The 21,103-nt window shown below is 36.9% G+C and overlaps 7 protein-coding genes and 1 non-coding gene across 9 annotated transcripts in view; 4 read left to right on the forward strand and 4 right to left on the reverse strand.

The window, feature by feature from the left end:
• Nucleotides 1-795, reverse strand: part of LOC104779736 — a gene marked incomplete in the record, with an annotated part of 7,250 nt that extends 6,455 nt beyond the window's left edge. The window contains 3 exon segments of the mRNA XM_019246363.1: nucleotides 62-299; nucleotides 390-503; nucleotides 572-795.
• On the reverse strand, nucleotides 1,018-1,091 carry TRNAI-UAU. The gene has a single exon. It is a non-coding gene; the product is annotated as a tRNA-Ile (tRNA).
• On the reverse strand, nucleotides 1,832-3,010 carry LOC104779754. Its single transcript, XM_019240030.1, has 5 exons — nucleotides 2,806-3,010; nucleotides 2,477-2,710; nucleotides 2,211-2,379; nucleotides 2,042-2,116; nucleotides 1,832-1,950 (listed from the first exon to the last, which is right to left on the reverse strand). Exons 1-4 carry the CDS (start codon nucleotides 3,008-3,010, stop codon nucleotides 2,074-2,076), a joined length of 651 nt encoding a protein of 216 aa, XP_019095575.1. The 3' UTR covers nucleotides 1,832-1,950; nucleotides 2,042-2,073.
• On the forward strand, nucleotides 4,945-6,080 carry LOC104779761 (ras-related protein RABA1g-like). Its single transcript, XM_010504148.2, is given in 3 exon segments — nucleotides 4,945-5,317; nucleotides 5,503-5,581; nucleotides 5,583-6,080. Coding segments are annotated over 3 exon segments (654 nt in total). The 5' UTR covers nucleotides 4,945-5,096; the 3' UTR covers nucleotides 5,937-6,080.
• LOC104779773 lies at nucleotides 6,160-9,239 on the reverse strand. Of its 2 annotated transcripts, XM_010504155.2 has the most exons (6): nucleotides 9,135-9,239; nucleotides 7,531-8,277; nucleotides 7,152-7,447; nucleotides 6,957-7,052; nucleotides 6,677-6,838; nucleotides 6,366-6,576 (listed from the first exon to the last, which is right to left on the reverse strand). In XM_010504155.2, exons 2-6 carry the CDS (start codon nucleotides 8,252-8,254, stop codon nucleotides 6,385-6,387), a joined length of 1,470 nt encoding a protein of 489 aa, XP_010502457.1. In that variant the 5' UTR covers nucleotides 8,255-8,277; nucleotides 9,135-9,239; the 3' UTR covers nucleotides 6,366-6,384. The 2 variants fall into 2 exon arrangements, with proteins under 2 accessions (XP_019101909.1, XP_010502457.1); XM_019246364.1 differs by lacking the exon at nucleotides 9,135-9,239 and having other exon boundaries at nucleotides 6,160-6,576; nucleotides 7,531-8,254.
• Nucleotides 10,463-12,606, forward strand: LOC104779777 (RNA exonuclease 4). Its single transcript, XM_010504161.2, has 9 exons — nucleotides 10,463-10,634; nucleotides 10,736-10,823; nucleotides 10,923-11,001; nucleotides 11,289-11,370; nucleotides 11,468-11,576; nucleotides 11,715-11,803; nucleotides 11,880-11,944; nucleotides 12,069-12,147; nucleotides 12,229-12,606. The coding sequence occupies exons 1-9, from the start codon at nucleotides 10,542-10,544 to the stop codon at nucleotides 12,391-12,393; spliced, it is 849 nt and encodes a 282-aa protein (XP_010502463.1). The 5' UTR covers nucleotides 10,463-10,541; the 3' UTR covers nucleotides 12,394-12,606.
• LOC109124634 (reticulon-4-interacting protein 1, mitochondrial-like) lies at nucleotides 12,887-15,260 on the forward strand. Its single transcript, XM_010504172.2, has 7 exons — nucleotides 12,887-13,254; nucleotides 13,537-13,764; nucleotides 13,869-13,942; nucleotides 14,073-14,232; nucleotides 14,327-14,446; nucleotides 14,561-14,669; nucleotides 14,793-15,260. The coding sequence occupies exons 1-7, from the start codon at nucleotides 13,024-13,026 to the stop codon at nucleotides 14,969-14,971; spliced, it is 1,101 nt and encodes a 366-aa protein (XP_010502474.1). The 5' UTR covers nucleotides 12,887-13,023; the 3' UTR covers nucleotides 14,972-15,260.
• Nucleotides 18,152-21,020, forward strand: LOC104779793 (serine/threonine-protein kinase pakA-like). Its single transcript, XM_010504182.2, has one exon. It carries the CDS (start codon nucleotides 18,701-18,703, stop codon nucleotides 20,846-20,848), a length of 2,148 nt encoding a protein of 715 aa, XP_010502484.1. The 5' UTR covers nucleotides 18,152-18,700; the 3' UTR covers nucleotides 20,849-21,020.

A 21,103-nucleotide genomic window follows, 5' to 3' on the forward strand; every position in this document is an offset into this window, starting at 1 on the left:
GTAGCTTCTTCTTTCTGTTGGATCTTTGCTAGAATCTCCTCCATTGTTTCAGAACCTCCACACCATTCAACTTCTAGCTCTTGAAGCTTGATCTCCAGCTTCAACCGCTTCTCCAGTCTTTTGTTCTGGAGTCTACCTTGTGTCACCATATACAAACGTCTTTCTCTGATCTGGCTCTGTATATCGCACCAGGTATGCATCACATTGAGTGCAGTTGAAGTCTGGTTACTCAGTTTATTGCCTTGTATCAGCGAGTTAAATCTCCTCGCGCTCATCAAACTGCATAGTCTTTTCCTCGCCTGCAGATCAGATTCGCAGCAACATTTAAAAATGAAAAAAAAAGTGAACCGGTGAATCAGAATTGTCAGATAGTGGAAAATATGACGAACCTTGAATGCTCGAAAAGCCTTTTGAATGCGAATAACAGCGACTTCTGTGGTGAGCCTGGTGGAAGCAGTGCTTGATCCAACCGGTTTGATACGGTTTGATGTTTCAGAAGGTACCTAGAGATAACATCTTTGAAGTCATTTAGGACAAGAAAGGAAACTAATGAAACAGAGTTTATACTAACGTTGCCTCGATTTGGTTTGTTCTTCTTTGGTCCGTTTAGACAGGTAATAGAGCGGAGCAACCATCCAGATCCCATGACAGTAGATTATCAATGTTATGTTAATCTGGCTGAATATCAGATTGTGTTGAAAGAGATATGAGATTATAAATTTATAACGTGTTTTTTGTTTGAAGGCACAAGAAGGTTTAATGTTGAGTGGTTTTTAAGGAAAATGAGAGAGAAAGAGAAGAGAAGGAGAGTTGAAGCTTCGCTCTCTCTGTGGTGAATAAGCCCATCTTGGTGACTGACATTTCAACCAATGGAGAAAGGTGTTGTTTGATCTTTTCTTCAAATTCAAGGTGGGGGCTATTTCTGATCATTTTAATTACTTTAGGCCAAGATTGATGAGACTCATAGAAACAAAGGATTTGTTCCCAAAAGAAAACTAATGAATTTATCTCCAATATTGGTCCCGGCGGGGCTCGAACCCGCGACCTTCGGCTCATAAGACCAACGCTCTAACCAACTGACCTACGGGACCAACTTCTTAAATTTGTTCCATACTTTTATTTCTCTGTTTTGTATATTTTTTTTCTTATGTATTGTATCTCACAAAATTGCAAACAGTAATTATTGATAATTATAATTCAAATATACAAAAGAAAAAACAATATCTTTTAGCAACCAATGAATTAAACACTATTCCCATATTCTTGCACCGAAAGTATCGCACAGTTCAACATGTGAAATATTGTTTAGTATTTTCATGAGTTTCTCCATGATCGGACTCTATCAATTTAATATGGGCTCTTTTTTTGTTGGTCAACATATATGTAAGGTACAAATACTATTTGAATGTTAAGAGGTTAAAAACTGTGTGTAAATTAAACTTACTCAATAATATATAATGCTCTGAAATTCAATCTTAAATGTCACAAATTATGAATATTTGTTTTTTTCACCAAAAGGCCCTTCTTTTCCAACTCCTTACACATCACACCCCAAACGTATAACACTCCTCTTAGCACATTCTTCTTCTTCGTTTTATTTCGTATAGTCCGTCCCTCCATCTAGATGATCGATCATTCCGGGTTCTCCTCATCTACAGCTTCTTCTCCAGTATTTCTCTTCTTGCAGGTATTCTATAATGTTTAAGCATCAACCAAAGTCAGTATATCCAAAATCAAAAGCATGCTATATGTGTACCTCTTCACATCTGGGGTCTAGTTAAACTCAACAGTAAGTAAATTCCAAAAACTTGGGATATTAAAACTTGCCTTTGGTTGACTCTGCTGCACCATGGTATTGGTAGCAATGTTTAGAGGCTTAAAGGGGCCGGACCTCCGGTTTAGAAGAGAAGTACGATGAGCCACGTCTTGATTATACAGCAAGTACCACTCCTGCTTGACAACCAAATCCAGAGGTAATTTGGTAAGTTGTGAAAGGGCAATTGGGAAATTCCTGAAATTAGAGATCATGATAAAAACTTGCGTTTGATTGACCCTTGGGAATGTTAGCAGGGTCTAGTCGATCCACATTGTTATGACTAGCCTCCATGTCCCACTCCTGTTTGACAACCAGAGGCATTATATATTTACTTTGAAAAGGGTAAGACAGGTGACAAATGTATTTAGAAGCAGAGAGAGGTAGAGATGCTTACAGCATATGAATGTTACGCACTCTTGAGATGCGTGGTGAAATCTTCAAAGCTTTGTCCAGGAAAATCGCATACTGAGCAAGTCCAGGGAGATTCATTGGTTTCACTGCACTTTTCCTGAAGAACAAGTCTTGTTTTTTCCTGTTTGTCATCCCCCATATAACATCATCATCTACATGTGGGAATCCAAACTAAACTAGTTGAGAACCAACAGCTTTGCTGGTTATTTCAAGTGAGAGAAAGAGAGAGAGAGGGGACAAAGTTAACACCTGACAGTAAGCTATTCCATAAACACTCTTTCGAAACACTACTGAGAAAGCTTTGCCAGAGACAGTCAGGAGCTGGAGCTCGTTGAGGATATGCCAAAAGAATGCTGTAGCCAAGATGTTCTAGGTCGTAAAGCGTATGAGCTAACGGTTCCAATTCCTTAGAATCAGATATGAGCATTATGGTAGCCGGAGCTGGATTCACATCGGTCCACTCCAACAAACCCGTTCGAACGTCTGTTTCAGAAAAAGCAAACTAACTAACGTTGAATCTAAACCCTAATATACATATATAGAGAAGAAAGAAAGTGAAATTTTTTAATATAACTAACCGTGGCCATGCTTAAGAGCGACTCCAGTGGAAGAAAGCTTGCGCAGGACGTCATCGTCACCAGGGATCTCTGTTAGGTTGCCAAAGGCTGTGATATAGAGAGGACCAGAGCGGTAGCGCCATTGGCCTGAATTTTTCAACGCCGATTCAATTCTTTGACTGATCAGACAAGGATCATGACCATCAGGAATCGGCCACAACACCATCGTTTTCTCCTCCTCCTTGTGCATCATCTCGTTTTTGTGCAAAAAATTAGATTAAAAATATTAGGAAAACGAAACCGCACTTTAGGATCTCTCTAATGTAGAATCAAACGACACTGATACTACCTTTTAGATCAAAATCACCGAAGAATATCAAAAAAAGTAGGGTATTAGGTTTTAGGCTTATGTTTATGAACAAAAGAAAAATTGTTTTCTCTATATATTCTATATACTAGGACTCCCGTATAAATTATTTATAACTAAAATATTTAAATGATAAATTGTATTTGTTGGTTATATATGTTATAATTATATATAATAATTTTTAATTTTAGGGTTTAAAGTTTAAACCATATAATACCGCAATATAATTTATTTTTTACATAATATTTATTTAATTAATTTAATTAGATATGTCTATTATCTAATACCGATAGTGTTAACAAAATAATAAAATGATGTTTTTATCCGTGTAATACCAAATTAATGATATTTTAAATTTATATAAATATGGAAAAAACCGTCCTGCTATATAACTTCGTCCCGAGATATTTTAATTCGCACTGTATCATTTTAATTTTTAATATTTATTGTCTTAAGTTATAAATATTAGATTGAGTTGATATGTTATTTATTAAGATTGTAACCATTTACATTTTATAAGATTGATGCTTCTTATAAAGTTAAATTTTTATAATATTTAAAATTCTTAAAACGGTTGAGTATTTCTCATATTTGAAGTTTTGTAAAAGTTTAAATATATTATTAGTATTTTAAAGGTCTTCTAACTTTTTTAAAAGATGAAATATTTATAATATTTAAACTTTATAAATTTGAAACTTCATAAATGTTTAAATATTATTAATATTTTTAACATTTTATAAAGTTTAACTTTCTAAAAAATATAAATATTTATACTTTTTATAAAATATAAATATTTATAATATTTAAAATTTTAAAAATCTTTAAAATAAAGAACCGGAATAAACCAAATATTTTTTTTTAAAAGTTTGAATGCCTGATAAATCAAGCTTTTTGTATTATGAATCATTTTGGTCTCTTTTATAGTATGACTCTGATGTGAGATATTGTACCCGTAAATTGAGTAATATATGTCTGTTTTTAAAAATTTGTATTAAATCATATACAGGAAAAATCAAAATTTTTTTAACTAAATGTATTATAAAATAATTCAAGATAATTTAAATATAAATTCAAATAAAAAAATGAAAAGGAATTAGATATTTATATTTGAATGAGGTAGAAAGATTTCCTTATTTTTCTAAATCTTATCTATAGTTAATTTTGAAACATTTGGTAACTAATATTAAATTCAATGCATTAAATGTAAAAACTTTCCAAAACCGATTTTTTGAGCAAAAACTGTTGCAAAAATACTAGTATAGATATAGATAATAGTAAAATAATTGTTTTTAATAATATATCAAAGTTATATATATATTACTGTATTTGCAAAATATTTACAATATTAGTTATTAAATAAATAGGTGTTGAATCTGAAAGAATTATAAGTATGTATATTTTATTAAAAATAACTGAATAAGTAATTTTATTAATTTTAATATGTATTATTAAATTTCAGTTTTAAGTTATAATATCAAATTAAATTATTAGAATATCAATAAATATCAACTAATATTAATATATTTATTAAGTACAATATTTATTATTAATGGTAGAAATTAAAAATGTTAGGATATCAATGAATGGACCATATATAAATCCGAATCAGTGAATCGGGTTATATATTTCAATTTTCACCCAACCCGTTTAAAAAATGTACTTCAAATACCATTGCGAAAAATCCGACCCGATAATAATCGGATCCGGAGCCAACCCGATAATAATCGGATCCGGATCCGACCCGACCCGTACGCAGATCTACGCAAATTTTCTCATCCATTTAAATCTCTCTCTCTCTCTCTCTCTCTGTCTTCTTCTGCTCGTGCGTTTCATCTCTGCCTTCCGTCTGTTCCGTCAGTACACGTTTTCTTACCACCCACCAGGTTAACCTGAAACAAAAGAGCTGCTTCTTTCTCTGATCGAAGAAACCTTCTCTTCTCACACAATGGCGGCGTACAGAGCTGACGATGATTACGATTTCCTCTACAAGGTTGTATTAATCGGTGATTCCGGCGTCGGAAAATCCAACCTTCTCTCTCGATTCACCCGCAACGAGTTCAGCCTCGAGTCTAAATCCACCATCGGTGTCGAATTCGCCACCCGAAGCATTCACGTCGACGAAAAAATCGTCAAGGCTCAGATTTGGGACACCGCCGGTCAGGAGAGGTATAAACCAACCATTTCTTACATTCAATTTCCCTAAAAACGAATGATGCTTCTGTGACTCACCTCCTCGTACAATTTGATTGATGCTGTTATAACCTAATCGACACATTTGGGGGCTTTGATAGTGAAACGTTTTCATGTACATATGTTTTGATGATGATCTATTGTGTTTTGTTACTTTTTAGATACCGAGCAATCACAAGCGCATACTATAGAGGAGCTGTGGGGGCTTTGCTTGTCTATGATGTTACGCGACATGTTACATTTTGAGAACGTTGAGAGATGGTTGAAGGAGCTTAGGGACCACACAGAAGCCAACATTGTGATCATGCTTGTTGGTAACAAGGCTGATCTACGTCACCTAAGAGCTGTTTCTACTGAAGATGCTAAAGCCTTTGCAGAGAGAGAGAACACATTCTTTATGGAGACGTCTGCACTCGAAGCATTGAACGTGGAGAATGCTTTCACTGAAGTGCTTTCTCAAATATACCGTGTGGCAAGCAAGAAAGCTTTGGATATTGGAGATGATCCGGCTACGATTCCTAAAGGACGAAGTATTAATGTCGGGTCTAAGGACGATGTTTCTGATGTCAAGAAGGTCGGATGCTGCTCAAGTTGATCTCTCTCGATCCACAGCCATTTTGTTTTCTTAGGAGAAACTTATACAGTTTAAATTATCTATGGAAGATATACAAGCAGATGATAATACTCCTTTGTGTTTTCCTTTTGGTTGCTTCTTTTGGTGTAAGTTTTTCAGATCCTTATAATGTTTTTAATTATTTCTACAAAATCATATTCGGGAATTGATGAACAAAAATGAAGAATGTAAAAGAAACTTCACGGGAGCAACCAAAATGTGCAATGAACCAAAGAAGCCTGTACAGTTTTTTTATAGTCACTAAGCCAATCTCAGCTTTTAGGACTGTCACCACAAATTATGTGCACAGAAGTACAAATTTACAGAATTTGGGGCTGGAAACTTACCCTGACTCTGTTTCTCTCTCTTATAAAACCAATAGATAAAAAAAGCACGTCTAAAAAAACCATCTGCGTACGGGTAACCTCTCTTAGCTTGAATCCGTAGTAACCTCTTCTCCTATACTACTTAATCGTAGCTTCTTCTTCTTCTCCATGACCAGTGCCTCTGATTTACAGATTGGGCACACGTTCTTGATAACCAACCACTTCTGCAAGCATTCTGTGTGGTACTCGTGCCTGCAATCTAGCGTTGCAATCTTATCTTGGTGTTTGTAGTTTTCCTGTCAATTTCCCATTATTAAGAAAATATAATTTTACTACTAATAAGAGTCTTAAGTGAACTTTGACAGTTTGCATAAGCTTGGGGGATGCAGTCCTTACCTGGCATATTGTGCAAGAATCGCTTTCTAGATCGGTAGATGGAGCTTCTTCCAGGTTGATTCTGGTCGCTAATGAGGTTTTTCTTTTCAGAAGATCTTTAACATCTTCTTCCGACAAGCCAGTCTTCACAGTTCCAATCTGGTCGCTCAAAGCAAGAAGCTCCTGCACCATCGAGGTTTTGAATGTCATCAGATAAGGCACACCACCGTGAATTCATTAAATAGCTATATGGTGAAAGAGTAACGTGGACCATTTGAATTATGTGGTCTAAAAGACTAACCTCATACGACATGTCCTCTATATCTAAGCGCATGGCTTGATGATCATCGACATTTTCATCATCGTAGAACTCTCCTGTCTCCCAAAGTGCAACTTCCTACACATATTAACAGAGAAAAAGCCATTATTGGAAAGTGAACACTCTTTTGAACAAACTGACTCTAGAAGATGAAAAATGTGCTCAAGAGGATAGTACATGGTGCCTTAGTATTGCTCCAGGTACATAATCTTCTCGGGGATATTGTTGGTTTATCCTCAATCCGGTTGATTGAACGGGTCCCACATGAGTGTATGAAGTAGCATGCATAGTTTCAGTGTATGAGGCTGAAGGCATGTGAGGGTATACAATGGGAGGAGGAGGTACCGGGTGATTGCTAATATAGTGGTTCCTTGGGTATACAAATGGTGGTGTGGGGTTTCTGCTACTAGATGTTTCATGGTATCTTGGGAAACAGACATTACCAGAGTCTATGGATCCAGGAACAACGTTACCTAAAAGATCATTCAAGAAGAAGAATAAATTTTTCAAGAACTTGCAAAATGACAAATTTAAATGCTGCAAATAAGGATAGTACCAGGCATATAAGGTGCAGGGGGTGCTTGGGACCAATGCGAAGACGATCCATCAGATCTGCTGCTATTACAGTGTTGTTCATACCAGGTTGAGCCAGGAGGTGGAAAAGGATGAGCTGCATAGTTTCCTTGAATGAAGTTGTTATGACCATGAGAGAGAAGTGGATCCATTGTAGCTGCTCCTGCTCTGTTCGTCACACTTGCCTGATCTAGTGGTTGTGCATAACTACCAAACTGTGGGAATGAGATAGGTGCTGCCTCCTGTGAATTCAATTGAGGGAACGAACAAGGAGCTGTTAATGGATACTGAGAATTTCCAGGCATTCCTTCAGAACTCTTTCTTTTGTATCCGTGATCCATAAAATGGGGATTTCTCTCATGTTCAGCGGAAGTAGCTCCAACAACTGCACCATAATTTCCATGAGACAACATATAACTCGGTGGAGCTTCATAGTTCACATAAGGGGGATAGAAATTGGGTGCGGTTGACATGGCAGAACCAAGATTTGAAGCACGTTGAAGATGGTACTGCTGGGGAGGCCCGTAGAACATTGAGTGGTTGTTGTCATAAGGTTCTTGCAGAGAAGGAGCTACTAAATGAGGAACAATCACGGGTGGGATATCTGGATAGAGAAAGTTAGTTCCAATGCATGGTTCAGGATGACCGAGAAAGATTTGAGAATGCTGCTCCATGTCTACACCAGTCATCATATTTCTTCGTCTCATATTTGCTTCGTCGCAGAAACCCCCTGGTAGTTGAATTTAACAAAGATCAGCAACAGTAAAGCGAAAGAACAAGTAAAAAAATTCACCCACAAAGACAGCAAAGACCCGATGTTATTATTACACCGCAAAGCTCAATCTAGCTAGTGCTTTTCAAATAAGCACATTGAACATTCAAGCATCACGGATACATTGCAGACTTATGAAACTTAAAGCTGTATAAATCAAACCCAATTCAGAAAGCAAGAATAAATACCTTCTTCAAAACCCAAACATAAACAAAGTAAATCTCCCAACCAATGATTTTCACAGAAACCAAACAGTGGTTTCGGCAAAACCAAACATTCTTGCAAGTCTTATTATATATTATATATGAATTTAAGAAGGAAACAAGACAAAGCCACCTTGCCAGACATGCCTAACCAAAATCAGATCAAACCCAATTTCACAACCAAAACAAAAAAAAACAAGAAATTATAGGAAGGAAGTAGGGAATATATCATGAGATTTATAAAAATCAGCTCCTGACCTTTCCTAGCATCAAGATTGAAGAAACAAAGCTTCGAAAACAATTCAGCAAAAAAAGAAAAAGAAAAAAAAAACACTTGAATTTTCGTATAATCGGAAGCTACCGAACCCTGTAGCACAAACACAGAGGGTTACAAGATATTAAAACAGCAACAACCTAGACGATCAAAAAGAGATTACACCCAAATCCTGACTAAACCAATAAACAATGCAATTCATCAGCAAAGCTCGTATATAAAATAAAAACAATTCCCATAAGATAATCAGCAAAAACAAACCAACCAAAAAGACAACATTAAAAAAAGAATCAAAAAGCAAGAAAAGAATCGTGATGATCATAATCAAGATAAAGTACCTGATTAATCAGGGAGAGAGATAGAGAGATCCAACAACAAGGACGAGCGAGCGAGAGAGAGAGAGAAGATGAAGATGAAAGATGATGAAGACGTCGGTCTTTCTTAGTTTCTAATTTATTTTCCTCACACGGTGACGGATGGTTATATTTATTTTTTCCTCTTTCTTCTCAGTTTTTTTTATTATTCTCTTAGGAATTATCTTTCCTTTTTCATTTTTATTTAATTTTAGTATTTTACTACTTTTTATTTTTCATTGGTTTCTTCTTCTCAATTTCTTTTAAAAAAAAAAAAAAAAAATCTTAAGTAAAAAAAAAAAAGGATAATAATCAATATCCCTTACATATGAAAACGACGTCGTATCTTTAGATAACATAATATATGTAATCTCTTTAATTTCTCATCTAATTACCACTTTTAATAACAGGATCGCTTTTCTCTTGTATACCAATGCATGCCCATTGAATTTTAACAAGAAAACAAGCATGTCACTGGCATATCCTTTTAACTAATAAAGAAGATATGCTTCTACTCTAACCAACCAATTTTTGTTATAAATAAATAATCTCTACCTTGTTTAATTTTCATCAACATAGTATTACATAGGACGGTNAAAAAAAAAAAAAAAAAAAAGGGACAACGTCGTTGATAAACAGAAAAGTTAGGCAGAGCTGGAGAACTAGAGAACTAAAATGCAATAAATCAGTGATCTGGTTAATGTGGAACAACGTAACGAATCAGTGAGTTATATAATGTAAGAATAATCCCAACTCAACAACACTTGGTATCTCGACAGAACACACTAACATATCATATCAGTTAAGTTTTTTTTTTTTCACATAAACGTTAAAATGTGATCTTTCGCATCAATCCATCAGAGAAAGATGTTCGTTTTCTTACACAAGTTAATAGTAAATCTCTTCCATGTGTCATGAATTTTTTTTTTTGTGTGTGTCGGAAGTCGGAACAGAACAATTGAATGAATCCGAGGATGCAAGTAACATATGATGCGAATATTTATTATAGGGGAGGTGCTTCTGCTTTCCCATGTGCTAGTTTTTATGTTGGTTGAACCACCAAGTCACCTAATTATCCCCAATTAATCATTTCAGTCTCTGTTTATGTTAAGAGAAAGGACATTACTATAAGAATACATCCATATCTTATCTTAGCTTTTTTTTCAAAAAAAAATACAATAATTGAATACATGTATAATTTTTTATCATACCAATAAACTTAGTCAAACAAAATTTATTATAGTATTCCTAACGTGATGAAAATCGTATTATTTGGTTTAGAAGGAAACGGCAGCGTTTTGGAAGGGTCTTAAACCTTGCTCTGGAGTCTGGACTCTTGAGCCGCGCTTCTCAACAAAATTTCCAAACGACCGGCGCTGCTACACTAAAAAGATGAGTTCTTCTGATCTTAATAGAAAGCAGAAGACGAAGAAGACAAATACAAAACCTGTTCAGTTAAACCCTAATTGGTCACTTCTCCAACAAGTTAGTCTCTATTTCTTTCTCTTACCTTTCTCCTCTTTTTCCAGATTTTCTTTTTTGTTCAGCCATTGAACTTTTTGGTTTTTTGTCTATCGTGCTTGCAGAAGCTGAAATCTGATTATCATGGAAACAAGGGAAACACTCGAAAATCGTTTAGTAATGACAGCCCAGATAATCCCAGCTCCATATTAGGTACCATTCAACCTAAAAAATGCGAACTTGAGGTTTAGGGTTTAAATACCATGTTTTTTTGGTTTCTCAGTTGTTCTAACTTACACAGCATACTTGCAGGGAAGCGGAAAGAGAGACCTGATTCAGAGGTTGATGTTCCTAAGATTGATCCCTTAACTCCAGTTAACGACGATTCGAGGTGGGTCATGACGACTAACTAGCTAAGATATATATACACAATGTTAATAACTACACCATATGAGCTTTAAATTGTTAGGGGTTTTGTTGTTGAATTGTAGGTTTCTTTAGGCTGTCAGATTATCTTGCTCTTCTTCTCATTGATTAAGGCGATCATTGTGGAATTGGCTTGAGTCGCTTAGATAATAAAAGAATGTTGAGAAATTGTTATAAGCAACCAAAAAGAAAAAAAGTTTGCTAATAGATGTTTGACAATCTGTATATTAAATCTCACCAACATGTGGATAGTTTGACAGATGAAGTGGCTATGGACTGTGAAATGGTTGGTGTCGGTCAAGGAACCAAAAGTGCTCTTGGACGAGTTACCTTGGTACACATCTCATAATCCATGTTCTTGAGGTGTATATATCATATATGTATCTTCTTCTACGTGAAGGTCACTGATTATTTCACCATCCTATTGTCAGGTTAACAAATGGGGAAATGTTCTATACGATGAGTTTGTCCGTCCAGTGGAACGTGTTGTTGACTTTCGTACACATATTAGTGGGATTCGACCTCGAGATTTGAGGAAAGGTTGGTATTTCTTGAATCTGTCAACATTCTTGACCTTTGCTCCGCTGGAACTAAGGCTTTTAGGGTGCAAATAGATTGGATTTTCTACTAAACGGTTTGGAACTTTGATCTTAATTTAGCATTTTTTTTTAACCTCAGCCAAAGATTTCCGCGTTGCTCAGACCAAAGTAGCGGAGTTGATAAAGGGAAAGATTCTAGTGGGACACGCCTTGCACAACGATCTCAAGGTCTGTAGGTTTTACAAATCTTGAATCTGGTTTCTATACGAATGCAGAGTTTTAACGGAAATAAACTTTGTAACAGGCTTTGCTGCTAACACACCCCAAACAGGACATAAGGGACACAGCTGAGTATCAGCCCTTTCTCAAGTACTCACTCTCAGAGACCCCTGTCTTTTATGAGTTTTATCTAATTGATACTTGTCACACTTCTGCTTTCCCAAACTTCAAACCTTTGGCTTGTAACCTAATGAATCTGTAATCTTCCAAACAGGGGCAAACCAAGAAAGTCGTTGAAACATCTCACATCTGAAATTCTAGGAGCTGACATCCAAAATGGAGAGCACTGCCCTGTAAGTATATACATCTGAATATAAACAAACATCTTGACGTTTTGCATCTGCAAATATTTATCTCTCTTATTGTAACGGCAGATTGATGATGCACGAGCAGCTATGATGCTTTACCAGAAGCACAGACAAGAGTGGGAGAAAAATGTGAAAGACCAGACACGGATGTGGCTGAAACAAACGAAACGTAAGCCTAAGAAGAAAGTAAAACAAGGGAACGCTTCCACCAATGACAGTCCACTTGTTTGAATCAATCAGCGAAAGCAAACATGACTAAACAGAAACCAAGAATCGCTGAAAAGTTTTGGTCTTTTTCCTTTCTTTTGATTGTTGTCGGCATCAGGCGCACACAAATGTACTATCTTGTTGTGTACAAGTTCATCACAATGTTATACCATATTGATATTAGCTCATGTATTATTGTTAAACGAAACAATACATTTTTGGAGGTTCTGAAGTTAAGCAAGTTGTTCAGATTTGTATACCCGTTTACGTTCTCCGGTTTGATTGTCCGTTAGGTTTGTTGAAATCAAAATTTCTATTCTCAGTCTCACTCGGACTCTCGGAGCCATTGGGAGAAGAATTTTGAAGAATGTTAGTTTTGGTTCGGTGTAAGCAATTGAAGAATGTAGCGGTTTGTCTCACTAAATTTACGGTAAAATCGGTTCGGTTTGTAATAAACCGGTTAATTAATTAAAATCACAGGTTGGTTGCATGTACAGTCAAGTAAACAAACCCGCTCTGCGGACGCAAATGCTGCCACGTCTTAGATTTCCGTTTCTGTGTAAACAAGAAAACCTAAAAAATAGAAGAAGCTAGCAGATTCTCGCATCAACGAAGAAGAAGACGAGTAAATTGGTTTCCATAGACGACGGAGAAATGCGAGTGATGAGATCATTGCGCAGTAATTCCGGTTCTGGATTTGTTTTCCGGCCGGCGAGGTTAAGCTCTCTCCGGAGCGTCTTTACCGGCTGCCGTGCTGTGATGTTGCCTCGCTTTGGCGGTCCGGAGGTTTTCGAGCTCCGGGAGAATGTTCCGGTGCCGAATCTCAATCCGAATGAGGTTCTTGTTCGAGCGAAAGCTGTCTCCGTCAATCCTCTTGATTGCAGAGTGAGTGTGTTATCTGCTTGATCCGTTTTGATTTCATCTGATTAGTTGGCATTAAGATATAATCGAAGATTACCGTAATTAGAAATTAGGATTGGTTTGATCGTTTAGCTTGGATCTCTTGCATATGCGTATGAAACGGAAGATGTAAAAGGAGAAGCTTGAGGTGGTGTAGATGTCTCCCATTGATGATAATATTAGTATGAAGAGTTGTGAGATTGATTTGTATGATCATTCAGCTGCTATGGTATCAAGTTTTATGATGAGAAATTCTATTGATTTCAGATACGAGCTGGATATGGACGTTCTGTATTCGAGCCGCATCTACCTATTATAGTTGGACGCGATATCAGTGGTGAAGTTGCAGCAATTGGAAACTCAGTTAAGTCATTAAAAGTAGGACAAGAAGTTTTTGGTGCATTGCATCCTACAGCGTTGAGAGGTACTTACACTGACTATGGAATTCTTTCGGAGGAAGAACTCACGGAAAAGCCTTCATCAGTTTCTCATGTGGTAACTGGGAAGATCTAGATACCCTTGAATCTCTCTATATTTGCTTTTATTTTTCGATTGATTGTATATCTTTTATAAGCTATTCTTTTGTTTGTCTCTTGTAGGAAGCAAGTGCCATTCCTTTTGCAGCGTTGACTGCTTGGCGTGCTTTGAAGAGTAATGCTCGGATAACTGAAGGGTATGTTATTGTCTATTTGGTGGCGAGAAGCTGATACTAATTCACTTTTCAACATTCACACGTATTCTGTCATGTTATATTTGTACTATTGTGGACTCAGCATCGTTTCTTACAATGTGTCTCTTTGCAGGCAAAGACTATTAGTTTTTGGAGGAGGAGGAGCAGTAGGTTTTTCTGCAATCCAGCTTGCAGTAGCCTCTGGATGTCATGTGACAGCCTCTTGTGTGGGTCAGACTAAAGACAGAATACTGGCAGCTGGTGCCGAGCAAGCTGTTGACTACACAGCCGAGGTAATTACATGAGTTGTGTAGTTATCTGTTCGTCCAAAGCAGATCCATGATGATCTTATTCTGACTCCTGAACCTGGACCTGTTTCATATACAGGACATTGAGTTGGCGGTAAAAGGAAATTTTGACGCTGTCTTGGATACTATTGGTGGGCCTGAAACAGAAAGAATAGGTATTAACTTCTTGAGGAAGGGTGGAAGCTATATGACTCTCCAGGTATATAGAATTCTTCTGTTTTTGCTTTACAAGCTGCAGCTACCTTGGTTGCTTAGGTTTTGGATCTTGTTAAACATAAGTGGTTTTTAAATCTTTTGCATTTATCTTTCGAAGGGTGAGGCTGCAGCTTTGACTGATAAATACGGTTTTGTGGTTGGGCTTCCGCTCGCAACTTCACTCTTGATGAAGAAGAAGATACAATATCAGTATTCTCATGGAATAGGTATATGATAGATCCTGATTACTCTCTTTGATTTTTAAGGAACTATTCTGATAATAAGACATGTCTCATTGAGTGGAAAGAAAAGGCTAATGTGATAAAATCTGATTGTGATGAAAAAATCAGACTATTGGTGGACGTATATGAGGGCTGATCCTGAAGGTCTAGCTGAGATTCAGCGGTTAGTTGGAGCCGGAAAGCTAAAGATACCTGTGGAGAAAACATTTCCAGTAACCGATGTTGCAGCCGCTCATGAAGCCAAGGAAAAGAAGCAGATTCCGGGTAAGGTGGTTCTAGAGTTCTGAACTATATATACATAGTAGCAGCAATAATAACATCTGCATAGTTCTCTAGCAGTTGTTCTTTCTAGAGTTTACACGCAGAGAAAAACAAGTGTTTGTTTGACAAAAAAAAAAAAAATGTTTTTGCGTCTGGAGTTTTCTGTAAATGAGATCTATCAGGCTTAGATTCAGATCAAGAACTTGAAGTTTCTGTATAGACTTTCCAAAAGGGTTCGTTTTTTATTGGGACTTCGTGTCGCAACTGGCAGTAAAACCGAAAGTAATGAGAATTGTTTAGAAAGATTTTGTTGTTGTTGTTGTTGTCATCTATTGTTTAGAGTCATACAACTAAAAGTAGTTCCAATAAACAAAACAATCACATTTTGATGCTCTTCTAGATTATTGAAGGGTGGTTTTGAAAAGAAATTGAAACTGTTACTTGCAACAATAATTGGAACAGAAACGTAGAGTTAAATCCGAGATCTAATAATAAGTTGATATGGTATAACTATGCACTATAAGATAACGTATATGTGACCTCAATTAAATAAGGCATACATAATTGCTAAATGTGTCACACCATGCCAATGGTTGATCACACTGAACGAACAAATCCTACAAAATCAAAATCCAACCTCATATGCAAATAGCATTCTTTGTTTATTAGTACTTGATTTAAAGTAGGTCTTAAAGATCTCCGAACAAGTAATAAGTTACTCCATTAGTTAGAAAAAAAGGTGTCGACGTGTCATTAAAAGCATAATATGCAGTTAAATTAACTTGATAAATGTATGTTTTGTCTGGTTCTCGTCCTTTAATGGTCTCTCTCTTCTCTGCCAGATCAACAAAACAACTAAATCCTTTTAACGCGCCATGATACGCGTGTCGTTCACACTTCTCACCTGACCTAAGTGGGACAAGAACCTTCTCTTTCTTTCCAAGTCTTCGAAACNTTTTTTTTTTTTTTTTTTTTTTTGATTTTAATGTTAAGATAAGTCTTCGAAACTTTTTTCTTTTTTTTTTTCTTTCTGGGAAATGTTATTGCCAAGTCTTCGAAAACGATAGATACCTTCTTCGTTTCTTTAATTTCTTCGATATACCTACAGCAAAGAACATACTATATCTACATGCTTATTATTTTTGGGGGACCAATGAGCACATGTGTATATATATCATCATATTAATTGTCAGTAAAATCACGTAGACACCTTTCCATCTATGTAATCAATTTGGCATTTATTATATATATATTATTGTATCCAACAATGTTGATGCTTATGAAAAAGGGGATTGTTACATCTTATCTTATACCAGAGTCAATCATAGTAACATATATTATAATCTAAATTTTGTAGGATTTTTTTTTTCCATAACATAATTTCTACATAGGGAAACAAAAAATTAAAATGGCCGAACGAAGTATGGATTTTTTTAGTATTTGCTATATATGGGGTTTGTTTGTAGAAGAAGTAGTAGAGTATTATTAGTCTAGTTGTAAAATTATTAAATAAAAAGTAGGAAGCGTTAGATTAAAAGCATGTTAATGCAAATGTAAAGTGGTCCTCTTTATTAGTATTAGTACTCTTCTTTTATTAGGTCTGGTCAAACTCTTTTTCTTCTTCTCTATACGACTGCCACATCATAAAAACCTATCTTCAATTCCTTATTATTGTGACCGTTACTTCGCGGTTCACGCGCGTTTTTTCTTACCCGCGTGATTTTTATTCACGCTATTTACCTTCTTTTGTGATTTATATGTAAATGGATCAACCTAACTTGATTTTAAAAAAAGATAAATTAAATGATTATTTAAGGGTGTATTTTAAGTATAAAAGTGAAGCGTAAGTGTTTAATATCAAGAAGTTTTAGATTTTTATTGTTCAAAAGTTTTAGATATTTGATGCTTACAAAGTTTTGAATTAGAAGATATTTTAAATTTGAATTTGATAGTTTTTTACTAATCGGTCTAAGTAAAACGTGTATGTATTCCTAGATCAGTGAAAAAGAGTCAAACTGTGCAAGTTCGAGAATCTCAATAAAAACAGAATTTGGTATTTGTACCTATCGACAAAAATGCAACACAAAAGTTTCGAATAATATGAAACATATTTGTTACGAGGCTGATCTATCCATCTGAAAATTTTAACTCCATGGCTTCTGAATTGTAAATTGTATGATTAGTTAAGAGTAGAATAGTCATGTCTCTAATAATTAGGTCATACTCACATTCGGAACAACATAAATGATAAAGAAGCTAGTAGGTCCGACTCCTTTAAGTGCTTCAAAAAGCGACACGACGTCCCTTGGTTTTCATGCACAAGAAAATGAAAAAAGAAGTAAAAGTGAGAATATCACGAGCTTAAAAACTCAAAACTAATAATAACCTAAGCTTGAATGTATCTTTACAAAAATGGTTATAATTAAAATAAGAAAAAGAACAACGGCCATATCGAATCATTACCCTATCTCACGGTACTCCGATCACGTGCAAGCTTTGGCTTCTCTACTATTCTATGGTGCTTTTATATTTTTAATACTAAATAACTTTTTAACTTTATTTAATTTTATCATCAATATTATCTCTGTGCTATATTTGTCTTCGACCGTTTTTAGCCCAAACCATGTGACGATTTCCGGTATACTGTTTTATCATTATGAAAAAAGGAAAATGAATAAAAAAGCTATGTCCCCCTTAATTGGGTTTATTCTTTTTTAAGTTTTTTTAAAAAATAATTAAGTTCACTCTCTCCATAAAGCTTGTTCTTTGTGGTTTTTGGCTATACTAAAAACTTGAAATGATCAGTAAATAAAAACCTCATCCATAAAATGATTATAGTTTCAAACATAAACACAACCAGAACAGAAGATTCTAAAATATCTTAGAGGAGATCTGAACACTTGACTTTACTAATTCATTTTGAATTTTATGTTACATAAAAATTTACACATTTTGTGTAAAAGCATCATCCACTTGTCGTCATAAAATACCATTCCAAGATCCCTCCAATCTCTACATGCATATAAGTCCAATAAAAATCTTAGCCACGAGAAAAAGAAATCCAAAATTTTTTGAATTTCACAATCTTTTTCCAAATGAAAGAAATACTCCACAAAAGTTTGTGTTTTTATTTCCACCAAAAAAGATCCAAAAGCTAAAAAAAAAAAAAAAAAAAANAAAGAAAAGGAAAGAGAGATTACAAAAACAATACAAGCAAAATATACAAGAGACATGCGTGTCTGAGTGTTTGTGTTTTTGGGAAAGCCAATACCTTTAGGCTTTAGTGTGCACACACACATGTGTGTATCCCACAGAGTGTACGAACCCCCTTTTCTTGTTCTTTTTTTAACTCATTTCACTCTCATCATGGGCCACCCCTTACTACAACACTCTCTCTTTCACCATCCACAACAATTACCCAATTCACCCCTTCCTCCTTATCAACTACACATGCCACAACCAAACCCAAGCCATTACCATCATTGGCATTACCTAAAAGAAGAAAGAAAAAAAATCTAAATTGAGATTTGTATTAGTCAATCCAATAGATTAGATTTAGGAAGAAGGAATCTTACTCCTCCTAAGTCCTAACCAGATCGAGGGGTATTTTAGTAAATTCTCAAAGGATCCCTAACTCTCTCGATTCCGTTACACTCTCAAAAATTTATCTATCTATGGTGATAGCTACTACTACTACTACTACTATTACACTCTTCTTCTTCTTCTTCTTCTTCTCCTCACTGTAAAAAAAACCAATGGCGGAAACTGAAAGACCCCACCGTTCTTCAAGTATTAACAGCAGCAGCAACAACAACAACAATGCTTCTTCTTCTTCTTCTTCAACCGATCTATTCATTTGTTTCACATCTCGCTTCTCTTCTTCTTCTTCCATGCGTCTCTCTTCTAAATCCATCCATAGTCCAGCTCGTTCCGCTTGTCTCACCACTTCTCTCAGCCGTCGTCTCCGTACCAGCGGTAGTTTGAAGAACGCTTCAGCTGGAGTTTTGAACTCTCCGATGTTTGGTGCTAATAATAGTGGAGGAGGACGCAAGAGATCTGGATCTGGTTACGAGAATAGCAACAATAACAACAACAACAACATAGAGCCGTCGTCTCCTAAGGTTACGTGTATTGGTCAGGTTAGGGTGAAGACTAGGAAACATGTCAAGAAGAAGATGAGAGCTAGATCTAGGAGGAAAGGAGGTGAGACTAGTTTCAGAAGATCGGCCGATCAAAACGACGGTGGTAGTGGAAGCGGTAGTGGTGGTGGTGGATGTCGTTTTGATGCGACTGAGAATCGCTGGGTTCATCTTCCGGTGACTATATGTGAGTCGTTGAGATCGTTTGGTTCCGAGCTCAACTGTTTCTTCCCGTGTAGATCTTCGTGTATGGAGAACAGTCATGGTGATGGGAGGCGGCGAGTTGAGAGTAACAACGAAGGTTGCGGCGGCGGAGGGGGAAAGTCGTGTGGTGCGGTGTTTACGAGGTGGTTTGTAGCGGTGGAGGAGACGTCGTCGGGAGGGAAGAGAAGAGAGATTGAGCTTGTGGTTGGTGGAGAAGACGAAGTTGAGGAAGATAGACGGAGGAGTCGTCGGAGACATGTGTTCGAGGGGCTTGATTTGAGTGAGATTGAGATGAAGACGGAGAAGAAAGAGAGAGGAGAAGTTGGACGGATGAGTATATGTTCTCCGCCGAAGAACGCTTTGCTGTTGATGAGGTGTAGATCCGATCCGGTTAAGGTGGCGGCGTTAGCTAACCGGGTTCGAGAAAGACAGTTGTCGTTAAACGACGGCGTTTACAGAGGAGGAAGAGAAGAGGAGGAAGATGATGAGAGAAGAAGAAAGTTTGAGCTGGAGATTGAAGATAAGAAACGGATCGACTTGTGTGACAAATGGATTTCTGGGGAAACTAATGTCGAGAGAGAAGAAGCTGAAGCAGAAGCAGAGGTGGTTCCTCTGGTTTCAAATCCAGTTACAGAGGAAGAAGAAAGAGTCCAAGTTCTTGAAGATTCGATTGTGGAAGCACAAGAAGAAGGTTCGAAAAGCTTGGAGGTTGATTCGTATGAGGAAGAAGAAATCGAAGCTACGATATTGAAGAACATTGAAGATGATATCAGAAACGCCATAGAAGAAGAGGAGCACATGGCTGAGATGGTTGATGAGGAAGAATTAGCTGCGGTGGCTGAGGTTGAGGAGGAGGAAGAAGAAGAAGAAAGCAAAGAGGTTGAGGAGGAGGAAGAAGAAGAAGAAAGCAAAGAGGTTGCTGATGCTGTCTCTGTAACAAGAGAAAACGAGGAAAGATCCGAACAAGGAAACAGAGAACCCGACCCGAGTCCAGAAGTGGTGATGAGAGGAGGAAGTCAACTCGAGAAGACGACGGCGACGCCGTATAAGGTGTTACCGGATTGTTTGCTGTTAATGATGTGTGAACCAAAGCTATCGATGGAAGTTTCCAAGGAGACTTGGGTTTGCAGTACAGATTTCGTCAGATGTCTACCAGGAAGACCTCCGGCGAAGAAGATACCACCAGAAGCCACCGGAGATAATAATAATAATAATCATCATCATCAACAACCCAAGAAGCGAATTGTCGCAGCCGTTGATTCCAACGCATCTTCTCGCCGGCGTTCAATCGATAAACCACCCTTACACCTACAGCCGCCACGGTCATCGTGTTCATACCCAGCAGCACCACCGATAATAACGGCGGCTGCGGCGGTTGGTGAGCAGAAGGTAGCCGGAGCTAATAAGGCGTACGAGCCACCAGTGCTGCCACGTTGCAAATCGGAACCTAGGAAGTCAGCATCGAAGCTTGCGCCGGAAGCTTGTTTCTGGAAAAACAGGAAGCTGGAGCCGCATCCGCAGGCAAGCGTCGGAGTCGGCGCCGCCGGAGTAGGGTTCTAGGAGAAGGGGGGGAGGCGTGAGTGGGGAATAAAGAAAACTATTTGGGTGTAATAGTAATTTCAAAATACTATAAGTCCTTTGTTTGTAAATTTTGTTTTGTTTAGTCATAATTCATTTCTTTCACTGTGCCAATGTTTTTTCATGAAAATCTGTATCCGTTTTTTGTCCGTTAGTCTAATGTCTCACTCTCCTCCTCTGGTCGATAAAGTCCCATCGAAACTAACAACAACTAACGCTTCCCAACAAACAAGTAGA

The sequence above is a fragment of the Camelina sativa genome, chromosome 1 (genome assembly GCF_000633955.1).
Source record: "Camelina sativa cultivar DH55 chromosome 1, Cs, whole genome shotgun sequence".
Classification (NCBI taxonomy): Eukaryota; Viridiplantae; Streptophyta; class Magnoliopsida; order Brassicales; family Brassicaceae; genus Camelina; species Camelina sativa.